A 15,000-nucleotide genomic window follows, 5' to 3' on the forward strand; every position below is an offset into this window, starting at 1 on the left:
GTTGTTTATGAAGTTGTTGTGATGGAGTCAGTGTAGTACGACCCTGGCTTGGCCACACTTGCGGGAAAAGTGTGTTCAAATACGTCAACACAAAACGAATTTTACAAAACGTAATTTTTGCCTGTGAAGTTGCTTTGTATATTTTCTAACATGCTGTTATTATTGTTATCCTGCTGATGGTTCTTATGATGTAAGTACAGTATGTGTTATTTATGGGAAGGAGTGGGCGGATCGTCGGTGCAATGATTGTTCGTGTGTTTGTGAATGGTTTGGGAACGTTAGTGGCGTGTCATGCTGGATGAAGGCTGACATCATCCCTCCTTCTCTGAGAGGGGAGCTGGTATCCTTCAACCCCCATAGCCAAGCCCTCATCTAGACACCATGTTTATAGACATACGTTTGATGAATAATCATCACAGATAACATCAACATTATTGGATGGATTTGTTGGATTTGGACTTGAGATGAAATTGAGTGGAGAAACACATGCTTACCACTGGACATGCATGCTCAAACTGGTGCACACCAAAAAACTCAACTAAGTAAATGAAATCCCAGTCGTCTACACCATCTGCTCTAGGCGGCCCCCATGACTGCACGCTACTACCAACGTTTTAAATCCTGTGAATGTCTAGCTGTTTGGAATGTCTCCAGGTTGTTGATGAACTCTTCTTCCTGAAAGGAATGTTCTAGATCAACAGGACATCCTGTCCCTTCAGTGCATCTGCAGCAGCTCCAACATCAGCATCCCGTTTGGTTTGAACAAACCAGGCTTCCTTTGCCATCTTACAGATGGTCACCATGGCTACAGTGAAACGCGTTCTTCGGGAGAGACGCCTGTTTTCATTTAGGCGATCACTAATCCCAGTACCCAGAAGGTGATCAATGATCTGATGTGACCGGACAGGTATAAACATGCTTCTCTACACAGCTTTTATCAATCCACTCACGTACGATCAGTGATTTTTTCATTTTAGAGAAAATGAACCCAAACACCAGACCTCAGACCTTGTCTGGCTGGCTGTTCTATTAATACATCCATGGGCTGGCTACTGTATGTCTCTATCCTGCTGTTTAGAATTGGGCTGGCCTGCTGTTTAAAGCACCAGTACTAGCACTAGTAGTTCCAGTCAAGCCACTAAGGGTTGGGTCTATTGCCAGTGCTCCTATAGGCTTAGTGTTCGATGTAGCATTGTGAGCTTACACTTGTGGTCTCAACAAAAAAGCTGTTGATGTTTGTTCTGTTCCCTGTTAAGTTAATGATTTCAGCACTTTTCTGGAGAACTTTGTATTAATATTTTCATTGTGGAACCTTCAATTTTGGATAAGAGGAGTAACGACAACACCAGGGAAAATTTTTACATCTGACTCTTTTTTTCTGTTTTCATTTTATCGCACGCTCCGTTTGACTTGTAGACCTCTCTACTATGCGAGCAACAATCTTTATGGGCTGTAACTCTGGGAGCAGGATGTGGCTCCTTTTCACGGGCTCCGCCCCCCAGAGGAAGGATATTCTCTCAAGCCTCTCACTTCAGTTCCGCTGCCTGCTTTCTCTCTGTGTGACACTTCCTCTATCACTCCGTCCAACACAGTCACTCTCTCCCATGCTCTCTCTCTCTCTCTCTCTCTCTCTCTCTCTGTCTCTCTCTGTCTCTCTCTCTCCCTCCCTCCCTCCCTGTGGCAAGGCTGTGTTGACATCATGCAGTCATCAGATGATACACAGTGAGCAGCCAGTCAGTTTATTGCATGTAAACAGCATGAACTACCAGGCCTTTCTGAAGCAAATGAGAGCTCTCCTTGTCCCCCTTAGAATACACACACATATAAACGAGCCCAACTTACTCACGGGCGAGCGCACACACACACACACACACACACACACAGTTTCAGCCTCTCTGTCTTCTGTCAGACAGCACACCCCTCCACCCAACAGAAGATTGTTTTTGTGAGGCTTTGCCTAATGTCTTGCCTGCATGCTGCTTAGTTTTCTCTTTGTACATATCTTCGTTTTCTTTTTCAGGATGTGTATAAGAATAACGATCATTGTGGCCGTAGCGATGGTTGGTTTCATACATGTTAATGTTAGTGTTCATTTTGCTCTAAAAACAGTATTTTACGAGACGAGAAGGATTTTTTGGCATTGTTTCACAATCCTGTACTTTCTCATGTGTAAAACATGTTGAATCGTGTTTGTATAAAAAAAAGGAAAAAAACTTAATAGAAAAGAGGAGAGTGAATTCTGGATTGTGATTGGTTCGTATCTTGTTGGTGATTCTATCCATCTTATTTCCTGACCCAGTCATCCCACGGGTTTGCGTCCAGGGTTCGAGGAAGGAAGGGGACTAGGTGTCCAAATGCTGCACCCTCATCCACTACCCCTCTGAGTGTGTACTTGTGTACCTCCCTTCAAAGATCTGAGCGAAAATGATTGTAGAAAAAGTCAATTTTAGGCCAGGCATAGACCAATCCAATACTTTTACATCAGTGAGGATGAGTACACAAGTGTATACCTGAGGACGAGGGGAGAGATTTGGGACACAGGCACAGGCCCCAGATAAGAGGGTACAGACACCATAACAAGATACTGGAGGAGAACTCCTTAGCTGATCTCAGCACAGCCTCTGCTTCGGTCAGCTCCCTTTTTATTATAGCTGTTGTATGGAACTAGCTGAGGCACACACTGATCTGAGTTCAGCTGTCATTAAATACTTATGAAGCATCACGATGCGTTATGAGCATACTTATGAACAGTTCTAATATATCTATAGCTGACTAATGTCTATGATGTTGAGACATGGTCAGAGAGGCACAGCACAGCCCGTTAACATAGAGGGTTAACTTACTTTGTACAGTTTGATATTGACATGATAAACGCAAGCCCGGACATTACATTGTTCCTCATGGGTGAAGTTTGACCACTCAACAATCTGTTTTTACTGCTTGCTGAAACCCATGCTGAGTCTGCATCTTTCTATCTTTCTTCTCGATGTTGTATCTTCTTTCTCTGAAGTAGATGACCGTGACAGTTATATGTAGTTGCTAGGTGGATGTACTTTGATAAGATAAAAATAATAATAATAATAATGAAATGAAAATAGATTCAAACTATGTGGTTCTGTGTTTTAAAGAGACATGACTAAGAGAGGCCATGTTTTACAATCCCCCCTTTTTGCAGAGTAGTTTGTAAATGTTGAGTGTAAAACGCTGTACTGCGATGGTTTTCCTGATGGTCATTTGTACTTCTGTATCCACTTGGTGATCCTGTCATATCTGGGTTTTATAAACCACCGTTATTTTTAAAACTCTCGCCCCGAGTCCTGCCTCTTTCTCTTTCTCGATATGCTTTTCATGAAAGTATTGATATACTCCACCATCAGCTCCGAAATATACTTAAGTATATTTATTAGTCACTTTTCTCAAATGGTACTACATGTTTAAAACCACCACCTCTACAAGTGTACAAATGGATATTTTTCTTGTCCACGGTTGTCACAAGGAAGAGCAGACCATCAGTTAAGAAGTTCACAACTAGGTTGTTTATTTCATAACTGATACAGGATAAATGTTATACATTATTTTTTAACACTGATATTTTGTTTTTATTTTCAATTTCAGTATGCAAAAAAGACACAAACCAAAGTAAAGATTTGGTGAAATCATGAATATGATACATAATTCTGATGGTTCAAAAACATAATTCTAATAGTTCATAAAATTAACAAATGTCAATCAACTATGAGGACTCCTCGTCTCCCTGGCAACAGTTTTAGATTAGTCACAAGACGAAACAAAAAAAAATAAAAAAAATGATGAGGCGGGGGGGGGAAGGGGGAAGAACCGTGGAGAAAGGCTGTGTCAGCAAAACACTGTTACCCATGAGTCTGTCGTCTTAAAGTTGAATCCATAATCATACCCATGTAGGTGCATATATAAAATACCGTATTATTTACTGTTGTATATGCACGCACATACACTTCTGCAAATCCTAGTGGAGCTGTACTGTACAAAAGACATAGTGTAGATCAGGACGCACGCACGTTGAACCATTTCTCTCAGTATAAACACACAAACAGAACAGAAGGCCCTCTGGCTTCAGAAGCTACTGTAGTAAAAACACAATGGACTTTTTAAAAAAGGAAGAGAGAAAAAAAAAAAAAGATGAACAGAATAAGAAGTGACATTCACATTTCTGAAACAAACTCGATGGTTGTTGAATCTCCCGTCCTGCCCCGGGCTGGGGCTGCTAGCGGTGTGGGTTCTGCCCAGAGAAGCGGGTTAGTCGGTCGGTGGGTCAGATGAAGAGCTCCTTCCTGTGCGCCGTGTCCTGTCGTGTCTGACCTTCGCCACTAGAGGGCGCCTGTCTCAGTCTCAACATGTCTGCTGTCCACGGGCCAAGTCCACCCAGTCTCTCCAATCGGCTTCATCAGGCCACAGCCTGTGTGTTCTGTGTGTGTGTGTGTGTGTGTGTGTGAGTGAATGTGCGTACATGTGGAAATGTATGACATATAATATATATATTTATATTTATGGTTGGCGTGTGTGTGTGTGTCCGTGTGTCTATGGCGATGATGGGGGGGGGAGGGGGGGGCTTGGTATCTATGGCGATGCGGGGGGCTTGCTGCTGCTGTAGTGGACCTGGTATCTATGGCGATGCGGGGGGCTTGCTGCTGCTGTAGTGGACCTGGTATCGGTTGACCGGCTGACCTTTGACCTGCGTGGACAGACAGGTGGTCTTACAGGGGATCATGTCCTCCTCCTCTTCGCCCAGCAGCCAATCCTGGACCGAGCGATCGGCCGACGCGCTCACGTGATTGGCCAGCCAGCCCTGGTGCCACTTGTGGAAGCGCTCGTGCTGGCTCACTGCCACTCTGTGCTGGGACTGAGGGAGAGAGAGAGAGAGAGTGAGTGAGTAAAAGGAGAAGAAAAAGCAAAATCCAGCGGTAGCCGATGACGTTTCCTGCACTTTGCATTGTGGGAAACAGTATGGCAAAGTCTGCTCTGATCATGGATGTATTAATAGAGCATACTGGCAATAATTAATAGGCTCTGATGCATACTGGCAATTTTCCCCGAATCAGTACGTCATCCGGGTACTTTTCGCATACTGCAGATTTTCTTTTTGTTCGCATACTGCATTTTGGCAAAATCAGTACATACTAGCAGTATAGTAGGCGGTTTCGAAAACGGCCAGAGAGACAGAGACCAAGACACAGAGACAGAGAGAGAGAGAGAGAAAGGGAGAGAAAGAGAGAGAGAGAGACCAGAGCGGTGTATCGGTGGTAAATCTACAGGTAGAACTTTAGCCCGGCCCCAAAACATTACATTAGTCATTTAGCAGACGCTTATCCACAGCGACTTACAATAACTGCATTTAAATTGACTTACAATAACTGCATTTAACGTAGGTAGTCAGTGTACTACTACTCGCCAGAACTCACAAGTGCATCTCCTTTCTAAACAGGTGACAAATGGCATAATCGAGTTCCAGACCGCCGCCATCATCATCACCCCCCTCCTCTTCCTCCTCGTGTCGTCCTACCTTCCTGGCCTTGACCAGCGCCCCCCGGCGGTACATGTAGTCCTCAGAGTTCATGACGAACACCATCTTGTGGGTGTTGAGCTTGAAGCGGCAGTCCAGGCTGCCGGCGCTCTCCACGCCCAGCTGACGCTGCCACTCCCTCCGGCAGCGCATGGCCTCCACCTGACGCACCTGCCAGCGACGGAACCGACGCAGGTTCCTGACCGGAGAAGAGGGGAGGAGGAGAGGGGGAGAGGAGGAAGTAGGAAAGGAGAGAAGGGGAGAGAAGGGGAGGAGAGGAAGGAGAGGAGGAAAGGAGAGAAGGAGAGGAAGTAGGAAAGGAGAGAAGGAGAGAAAAGGGGAGGAGAGGAGGGGAAAGGAAGTGGGTGAGGAGGGGAGGAAGTAGGAAAGGAAAGAAGGAGAGGAGAGGAGCAGAAAGGAAGTGGGTGAGGAGGGGAGGAAGTAGGAAAGGAAAGAAGGGGAGAGAAGGACAGGAGGAGAGGAGAGGAAGAAGGAAAGGAGGAAATGAGAGAAGGAGAGGAAGAAGTAAAGGAGATGAGAGGAGAGGCGAGGTGATAGAAAACAAGGGTGAGATGATGGGGGGGGGGGGGGGTTAACAACATACTGAGGATGCTTCACAGTCCCAGCATGCCCTGCGGGGTCAGGAAGCCCCCATGGTGTCACCACAGATGGGTTGTTACAGAACCACCTGGGAAGGTGTCGCTGGCTGTCGGGCGCCTTCAAAAATATTTTGTCAGCTGACTGGATGAAACATCTTGTCTAACGTCATCAATCACGGTGCCATAGCGTGCTGATTGGCCCCCGAGCACATTTCACTGAGTACAAACAGATGTATAATTAACAGATGTATAATAAACAGATGAATAATAAACAGATGAATAACAGCTGAGCCTGTGTGGGACTGATCTGTGTGAGGCGCGGAAGGCGGGCTGGCGGGGTCGTGGCGGGGTCGTGGCAGGGTCATGGCGGGGTCAGGGCGGTGTGGCGAGGCCAGGGTACCCGGCCTGCGCTGGGTCTTACCTGGGCAGGAAGACGGGTTTGAAGAAGTACCCCTCGGCCTGCGAGCACAGGGTGGAGTCCGACCCCACGAACTGCTCCATGTAGCTGGACAGACACTGGGGACAGAGAGACAACGGGGGAGTTTAGCGTGAGGAGCTGCTTGGGCCACGGTCATTAGGACTAGTGGGATAGGGGGGTCCTGCGGTCTGTCAGCTCAGGAGGAGGGGGGGTGTTGAGGGGGGGTGTTGGGGGGGGGGGGGGGGTCTATAGTGCAGGAGGACAGACTGTAAATGCTAAATGGACTGCACTAATATAGCACTTTTATCCAAAGCGCTTCACAATGAAGGCCTCTCATTCACCCATTCACACACACATTCACACACCAATGGCGCAGCTGCAGGGTGCTAGCCTGCTCATTGAGAGCAATTTGGGGTTCAGTGTGTCTTTTCCCAAGGACACTTAGACATGTGGACAAGAGGAGCCGGGATTCAAACCACTGAACCCTACGATCAACGGACGACCCGCTCTACCTCCTGAGCTACACATCCAGCCCAGCCTGTACCTGGACATCCAGCGGGTCATCGGCCTGGGCCTCCTCGGTGTCCAGCAGCTCGATGGTCAGGGTCACCTGACCCTTGTTCTGGATAAACATCACCTGGAGGCACACAAAACAACCGCTTGGTAAACAAACAAGCAGTTTATTGAACATCACTCCTCATGTTTTACTCAACAGATGCTCCCGGACTAGTGGATGCTAACTGGCGCTTAAGAAGTCTGGAACTGCTCTGTTGAATTCTACCGTTGTCTATTCCATCTCCCCTCTGGATACTAGAGCAGTTCTAGTAGCTGTGTTTCCATTACACTTTTTCGCAAAATAAAAGCGATACTTCGAAAGTTTCGACAAAGTACAATTGCGACTTGCAGGTGTTTCCATTGAAAGGTGTTTTGCGCAAGAGCCGTAATTCTCGTAGTCTAGTCTCGCGACGCCACACAATTCACGCAAAGCGCAACTAGGAAGTAAACCGTGGATGTATTAAGTAAACAAACCGTTGTAATATTTGAACTTTATTTTAGCTTTCCCCTCGGCTCCGCTCTTAAACAGCGTGCGTTTCCCAGCTAAGTATCGTTGCTTTAGGGTCTTCCACTTGCTATGGAGGCATATCACGTCATTTTTTTAAGCGAGCAAATCACGTGACCCCTACCTCTTCTTCTCCTGCCTAAATTTTGAAAAAAGTGTTTCCATTACGCTTTTGCGATATACATCTATATCGAAACTTCTGAAAAACCACCTCATGAGAGCGTAAAAACGTTTTATCGAAATTTGAGAGGTTTTTCGAAATTTAGGTGTTTCCATTACCAATTTTTTATTGCGATATTTAGGTTTTGCGCAATTCTAGGTGTAATGGAAACGCGACTACTGACACTAGTCTCTCTGAGCCAGACCTTCCTCCACACTTGGTCTCACGCTGTCCCAGCGCTGGAGGAGGGTCTGGCTGCACCTCATTATTATTCTTAGATGGGGGGGAGGGGTAACGCTGTATTTCCTTAAACCAATCACAATCGTCGTGGGAGGCACTAAGCTTCTCTTTTTTTCCCTTCCTTTTTTTGTGTCCTTGAAAAGTCGACTTTTGCCCACAAGTGTCGGGGGACTGAATCTGATTGGCCCCGCTGGAACCGGCACCAATGAGAGGCTCATCTCAAAAACCTACATCCGTTGAGCCAGACTACACTCACACAAACCTCTCCGCCTTCTATTGTCTTCTACTGCTCTCTACTCACTCTAGAACATTCTATCCACCAACCAGCTACTTTGAAGCACTTCTCTTCACAATCATTGCCTGCTATCATATTTTACTTCTCTACTGTCCTTGAATTGAGCAATTCTCTTCAGCTGTGACCATCACCAGGGTGGGAATTACACGACGGCCATGAGGCCATGTTTCATAGTGGACACAGAGAACACAGTTATTGTACTGCATAATTAATACATTGCCCTAGCATGTGGCCTTTATGCCCGAAAAAAAAATGGTGATACCGAAGGCGAAATGGCCTTGCCACTAAAATGACAAAATTCCTTCCCTGCCCATCACCCACCTTCTAGAACGTTCTACTCTACTCTAACCTTGAGGAAGCTCCCCTCAACGATAAGCCTCAGCTAGAGGTTATGTTCAGCTCTACTCTACTGACCTCTACTGTTCTCCCTTCCACCATTACCTTGAAGCGGTTGTCTGCGGCCATCACCCCCTCAGCCTCCGATAAGGCTCTGCTCCTCTCTACTGACCTCTACTGACCTCTACTCTTACCTTGAAGCAGTTCTCCTCGGCCATCACTCTCTCGCCCTTCCACTGGTAGCTGGTCTCCCACGCGGCTCGGACGCACTGGGAGGACAGGTTCCCCCCCGCCGCGCCCCTCCTCCTCTCCGCCAGGTAGAGCTCAGCCACCTGCAGACACACCTCATCACTCACCAGGTGCTGCAGCTGTGGAGGGAGAGGAGAGAGAGAGAAGACCGGGGAGGGGGGGACGGGGGGGGAGGGGAGAGAGAGAGAACGGGGGGGAGAGAGAGAGAGAGAACGGGGGGGAGAGAGAGAGAGAGAACGGGGGGGAGAGAGAGAGAGAGAGAACGGGGGGGAGAGAGAGAGAGAGAACGGGGGGGAGAGAGAGAGAGAGAGAACGGGGGGGAGAGAGAGAATGGGGGGGGAGAGAGAGAGAACGGGGGAGAGAGAGGACGGGGGGAGAGGGAGGTCAGGGAGGAAGGGAGAGAGAACAGTGGGGATGAGAGAGAGAGAGAGAGAGAGAACAGTGGGGGGGGGGGGGAGAGAGAGAGAGGACAGGGGGGAGGGAGGAGGGAAAGGGGAGATAAAAAAAAAAAAAAGAGGAAGGGAAGAGGGTGTGAGAAAGGAGGAGGAGGAAGAGAGTGAGAGAGAGGAGGGGAGGTAAAAGAGGGTGTGAGGGGGAGAGGGGGGGTGTGAGGAGAAAACAGGTGACAGAGAGGATGGAAAAGAAGGGGCAGAGAGAGAGAGACCTTGTTGAGATCCTGTAATGTCTAAAACCAGTTTATAAAGTTTATAAATACGCCACGTCCTTGGAACTTTTAATTTTTTATGTGGGATCTTAAAACATACCTTTTTAACATTGCTTTTACCACATAGCTTTACCTGTTTTAATATCTTAGTGTTCTTAATTTGCACTCCGTTATAGATTTTATTCTGTTTTCCACCCTTTCCATCTTTTACTTTGACTATTTTAATACTTTTACTTTTATTGTTTATTTTAACTCTGTTCTCACTGTACTTATATGATTTATGTTTTTATCTTTCTCCTTTTATTGATTTGTATGAACGGCGCTATATAAATGAAATGACACTGACAAGCCTGGGTCGTAGCTGTCTGATGACTAGGCTGTCCCCAATACCATTCTACAGGCTTCGAGTACTCGTTAGTGGGAATGAGATTAGCGAATAGTATTGGTTCTCAACCACTAGGTGGCAGCATTACCTAGTCTATATCTACCGGTGACAAGCGGAGCGATGCGCCAATCACTCCCTTTTTGTTCAACGTTTACAACACGAGCATGAAATCTGCTTCTATTCAGTTGCGCTTTCGCGAGTCACCCAGTGTAACTTTATGACGACGTTGCTATCGGTTTGAGTATCGGGACAAAAGACGAATACACCGAATACTGAATTGAGCTCCGAATACGAACGTACTGAACGAATAGTGGAATTACTCAGGCCAGCCCTACCGATGACCCTAGGTCGTACCTGTCTGATGACCCTAGGTCGTACCTGTCTGATGACCCTAGGTCGTACCTGTGTGATGACCCTAGCTCGTACCTGTCTGATGACCCTAGGTCGTACCTGTGTGATGACCCTAGGTCGTACCTGTCTGATGACCCTAGGTGGTACCTGTGTGATGACCCTAGGTCGTACCTGTCTGATGACCCTAGGTCGTACCTGTCTGATGACCCTAGGTCGTACCTGTGTGATGACCCTAGGTCGTACCTGTGTGATGACCCTAGGTCGTACCTGTCTGATGACCCTAGGTCGTACCTGTCTGATGACCCTAGGTCGTACCTGTCTGATGACCCTAGGTCGTACCTGTGTGATGACCCTAGGTCGTACCTGTCTGATGACCCTAGGTCGTACCTGTCTGATGACCCTAGGTCGTACCTGTCTGATGACCCTAGGTCGTACCTGTCTGATGATGTTGTGGATGAGCTTGTGGATGAGCTCGTCGAGGGTGAAGCTGCATCGTACCTGTCTGATGATGTTGTGGATGAGCTTGTGGATGAGCTCGTCGAGGGCGAAGCTGCATCGTACCTGTCTGATGATGTTGTGGATGAGCTTGTCGATGGTGAAGCCGATGTAGGCGTGGATGGTGAACATCTCCCTCAGCGTGTCCTCGTACTGCGTGGACTCCAGGTTCCCGTCCAGCAGGCTGCGCACCATGTCCAGGAACGCTGGGTAGAACTCCTCCAGCTCCACCTCGCCTGGGGAGGACACACACACACACACACACACACACACACACACACACACACACACACACACACACACACACACACACACACACACACACACACACGCACACACGCACACACGCACACACGCACGCACGCACACACACACACACACGCACGCACACACACACACACACAATTTATTTATTTATGTCCACATACAGAAAATTACATACAGAGACAAATATTAAAGGTGCAGTCAGTATGCACGCACGCACACACACACACAGACACAGACACACACACACACACTTCATGACGGGGAGACTTGGAGCTAAGGCTTGATTGAGTGTGTGAATGTGTGCCTGTCGTGTGCATGTATTTTCCGTGGGGTGGGGTGGTGTGATTGGGGTGTGTGTGTGTGTGTGTGTGTGTGTGTGTGTGTGCAAGGTGCTATATAAAGCTCTACATTTCTGTGACACCCCTCGACTACAGCTTAATTGACCGCTTGACAATGTATTGCTGACAGAAATGTGTGGGTGTCAGAGAACTTCCTCCAGTTAAACCAAGACAAAACTTCAATATTGATCACTGGCAAAAATAATGAGAGCGAGAGACCATGGGTGTACTTAAAAACACTGTCACTGAATATGAAACACCGGGCAAGAAATGTAGGTGTCGTGCTGGACTCTGACCTTAGCTTTGAAGCCCATATAAAGAATTTAACAAGGACCTCATTTTATCACCTAAGAAACATTGCCAAGGTGAACCTGTTCCTCTCCCAGACCGATACTGAAAGACTAATGCATGCTTTTATTACTAGCAGGTTGGACTAGTAACACTCTCATGTCTGGCCACCAAAAAAAGGGATTAGTCAAGTCCAACTGATTCAGAATGCTGCAGCACGTGTTCTTCCAAAGACCAGAAGGAGGGCTCACATCACACCAGTTTTAAAATCACTACACTGGTTACCTGTCAGTTTTTGAATATATTTTAAGATTCTTTTATTAGTCTATAAGTCATTACATAATCAAGCGCCTAAATACATATCAGATATATTTTTTGAAATATACACCTAGTAGGTCCCTCAGGTCCTCTGGCACAGAGCTTTTAAAGGTTCCTAGAGCCAGGACTAAGAGGCATGGGGAGGCAGCTTTTAGTTCTTATGCCCCCAGCCTTTGGAACACCCTGCCAGAGGACCTGAGAATGTCTGGGACCGTGGACACTTTTAAAGATACACCGAAACGGAAGTTGGAGAACATCTTGCTTCCGTACTTTGACGTATTTCCTGAAACGGGCTGCCAGGGCGGGACGTACGTTTAGATGAATTTCCTTGGAACGTTATCGAGCGGGCGGGATATTCTCTCTCTAAGGCTGTCTCTCTCGCTATCTAACTCACTATCTTGCTGTCTCACTAGCTAACCATCTCAAATACCACTACTCTGCAACGTATTCTGGCTTCTACATACATTTATATACTGCAGTGTAGTTGACGTTTTGATTGGCGGAGGTGGAGGACCTGCGCGACCCAGACTAAAAATTACAAAATTCTACTTTTGTTGTAATCTTATATCAAAGTATATTATTTTTCACTTCCTGGAAAACGGTAGGTCACGTGCAATGACGACACCAGGTACCTTAGATTTTAGGCCAATAATCTCACGACATCCACCCTGTCAATTTTTCAGTTCTATTAATACATCCATGGTTTCAGCCTGACTTTAACTGACTCAAATCTTCCGTTTTTAATGTACCTGTGTAAGTTGACAGCCATACTAGCTTGCTAGTTAGCTAGCTAGCTAACATAGCTAGATAGAATCTGATTACACCGACTACTGATAGATAGCTAGCTACCCTAATTACAGTATGTTGCACTATATTGCCTTTCTAAAATAATGCCTCGACTAAAGAGACTACATCAACTGAAAGTGATTATGCTGCTAAGTGCATGGATGATTGTCAGTGCATGGATGATTGTCAGTGCATGGATGATTGTCAGTGCATGGATGATTGTCAGGCGGTTGCTTGTCTATACTATAGTGCTACGTAGCATTTCCAGTGAAGGGGCATAATGCTTGCTCGGCTCCATATGATTCAACCAAGATTGCATGACTTACAACAACATTATGGAGGCATGATATGATACAAAAAAAGGTAATAAAGTAGGCTATTTATGTTTTTCATGTCATTCATGTTTCTTATTTCTTGGGCATAGAGAATTATTGTATCTTATTTGGGTGGTAAAAGTTCAGTAGACCATTCAGTTAAAGGGATCACTGAACTACTGCTTTAAAGTTATTTATTCGTAGGCTTCAAATCCTCTTATTTCACGTAATGGCCTTTGTGCCTTGGCCTGTGGCCTTTGTGCCCTAAAAATTGAGTGACGCTGAAGGCCAAATGAAAAAGAAAGAAATTCCTACCCTGTGACACCATCTTTAATTTTCAATTATTTTACTTGATTGTTTCTTTTAAATCTGTTCTCACTGTGTTTTTATGATTTATGTTTTTATCCATCTCTTTTTGTGGAAAGCACTATGTGCTACATTGATTTGTATGAATGGTGCTATATAAATATAATTACATTGATATTGACAGTGTGTGGGTGTCTGAGACCGTTTTATTACCAGTCTGTTTGAGTCCTAACTCCATGGTCATATTGCTAGCCTTAACCCTGCAGACTGTGTGTGTGTATGGTGTGTGTGTGTGTGTGTGTGTGTGTGCGCGTGTGTGTGTATTTGGCAGCCGAGGACATACACAGGTTGGTCATAAGAGGGTTCCAACAACTGGTGATGACCAAAAAGAGGGCTAAACGCCTTGCTAAGTACGGCTCTGTCTCTATGGTCATTGACAGCTGCCATATATGGCAGAGACGCTGCTACTTGTACCCTTGAAAGATGTGTGAAAAAGAAAGCTATGCTGCTGGTTCATGACCTTGTAATTGCGCCTTCAGTATTTGTGTCCCCGTATGTTTTTCTCTATGTGGATTGTGGCCATAAATGTTGTGAAATTTGTGTGTATATATATATATATATATGTTTGTACGGTGTGTGTTTGTGTGTGTGTATATATATATATGTTTGTACAGTGTGTGTTTGTGTGTGTGTATATTTTTGTACGCTGTGTGTTTGTGTGTGTGTGTATATGTGTGTACGGTGTGTATGTGTATGTATATATATATATATATATATATATATATATGTTTGTACGGCGTGTGTTTGTGTGTGTGTATATTTTTGTACGCTGTGTGTTTGTGTGTGTATGTGTGTGCACGGTGTGTGTGTGTGTTCTTACTGGGCTGTTTGAGGCGCAGCTCCATGGCCAGGTCGCTGGCTTTGTCCCTACGTCCCTCGGCCCTCAGCAGCCTCTCCCTGCTCTGCTCCGCCCGGTGCTCCAGCAGCTGGCGCTCCGCCTGCCTGTAGACCTTCAGCAGGCGCGAGCACAGGGTCTGGTGCAGCCGCAGGAAGAAGTACCAGTTGTTGTTGACGAAGAACAGGTTGTAGACGCCGTCCATCTCCTTCTGGTGCTCCGCCTCCGGGTCTCGCAGGTCCACCTTCTCCGCCGGCGCCGCCGCGCCCTCCTGGGGGGCGGGCCCGGGGTTGGGGATGGCGCCGGGGGGAACGGTGCCCACGCCGCCGCCGCCGCTCTGGGCGTGGTCCGGGTCGGCGGGCTGGGGCGGGCTGCAGCGTCGCCTGCGGGACTCGCCGTTCAGCTGCTGGGGCGGCGCCAGGGATGAGGCGGGCTGCTGCTGCTGCGGCGTTTGACTCCCCGCCGGCGCCGCCGTTCCGCCCGCCGCGCTGCTGCCGTTACTGCTTCCTCCTCCTCCGCTCCCGGCCGCTCCTCCTCCTCGCTCGCCGCCGTCCTCGGGCTCCGCCTCCTCGTCCGTCCAGTCCTCGGTGTCGCTGAGCTCGCCGCGGCGCGAGAAGAACAGGTCGGGGACGAAGTGCTGCACGATGCGCTTGATGTGGTCCTTGTCGTCCTTGTGGATGGCGGGCTGCCGCTTCAC

General features: G+C 47.2%; 1 protein-coding gene across 1 annotated transcript in view; it reads right to left on the reverse strand.

The window, feature by feature from the left end:
• Positions 1 to 3,676: 3,676 nt before the first annotated feature.
• sin3b (SIN3 transcription regulator family member B) overlaps positions 3,677 to 15,000 on the reverse strand; it is a 22,396-nt gene continuing 11,072 nt past the window's right edge. Inside the window, exons 13-19 of the mRNA XM_084461751.1 lie at positions 14,289 to 15,000; positions 10,858 to 11,027; positions 8,842 to 9,015; positions 7,101 to 7,193; positions 6,560 to 6,654; positions 5,540 to 5,738; positions 3,677 to 4,879 (exon numbers count right to left, since the gene is read on the reverse strand). The exon at positions 14,289 to 15,000 is cut by the window's right edge and continues 162 nt beyond it. Of these exons, the coding sequence (XP_084317877.1) occupies positions 4,643 to 4,879; positions 5,540 to 5,738; positions 6,560 to 6,654; positions 7,101 to 7,193; positions 8,842 to 9,015; positions 10,858 to 11,027; positions 14,289 to 15,000 (1,680 nt within the window). The 3' untranslated portion in view covers positions 3,677 to 4,642. The remainder of the gene's footprint in view (positions 4,880 to 5,539; positions 5,739 to 6,559; positions 6,655 to 7,100; positions 7,194 to 8,841; positions 9,016 to 10,857; positions 11,028 to 14,288) is intronic.

This window comes from Borostomias antarcticus (genome assembly GCF_949987555.1).
Source record: "Borostomias antarcticus genome assembly, chromosome: 3".
Classification (NCBI taxonomy): domain Eukaryota; kingdom Metazoa; phylum Chordata; class Actinopteri; order Stomiiformes; family Stomiidae; genus Borostomias; species Borostomias antarcticus.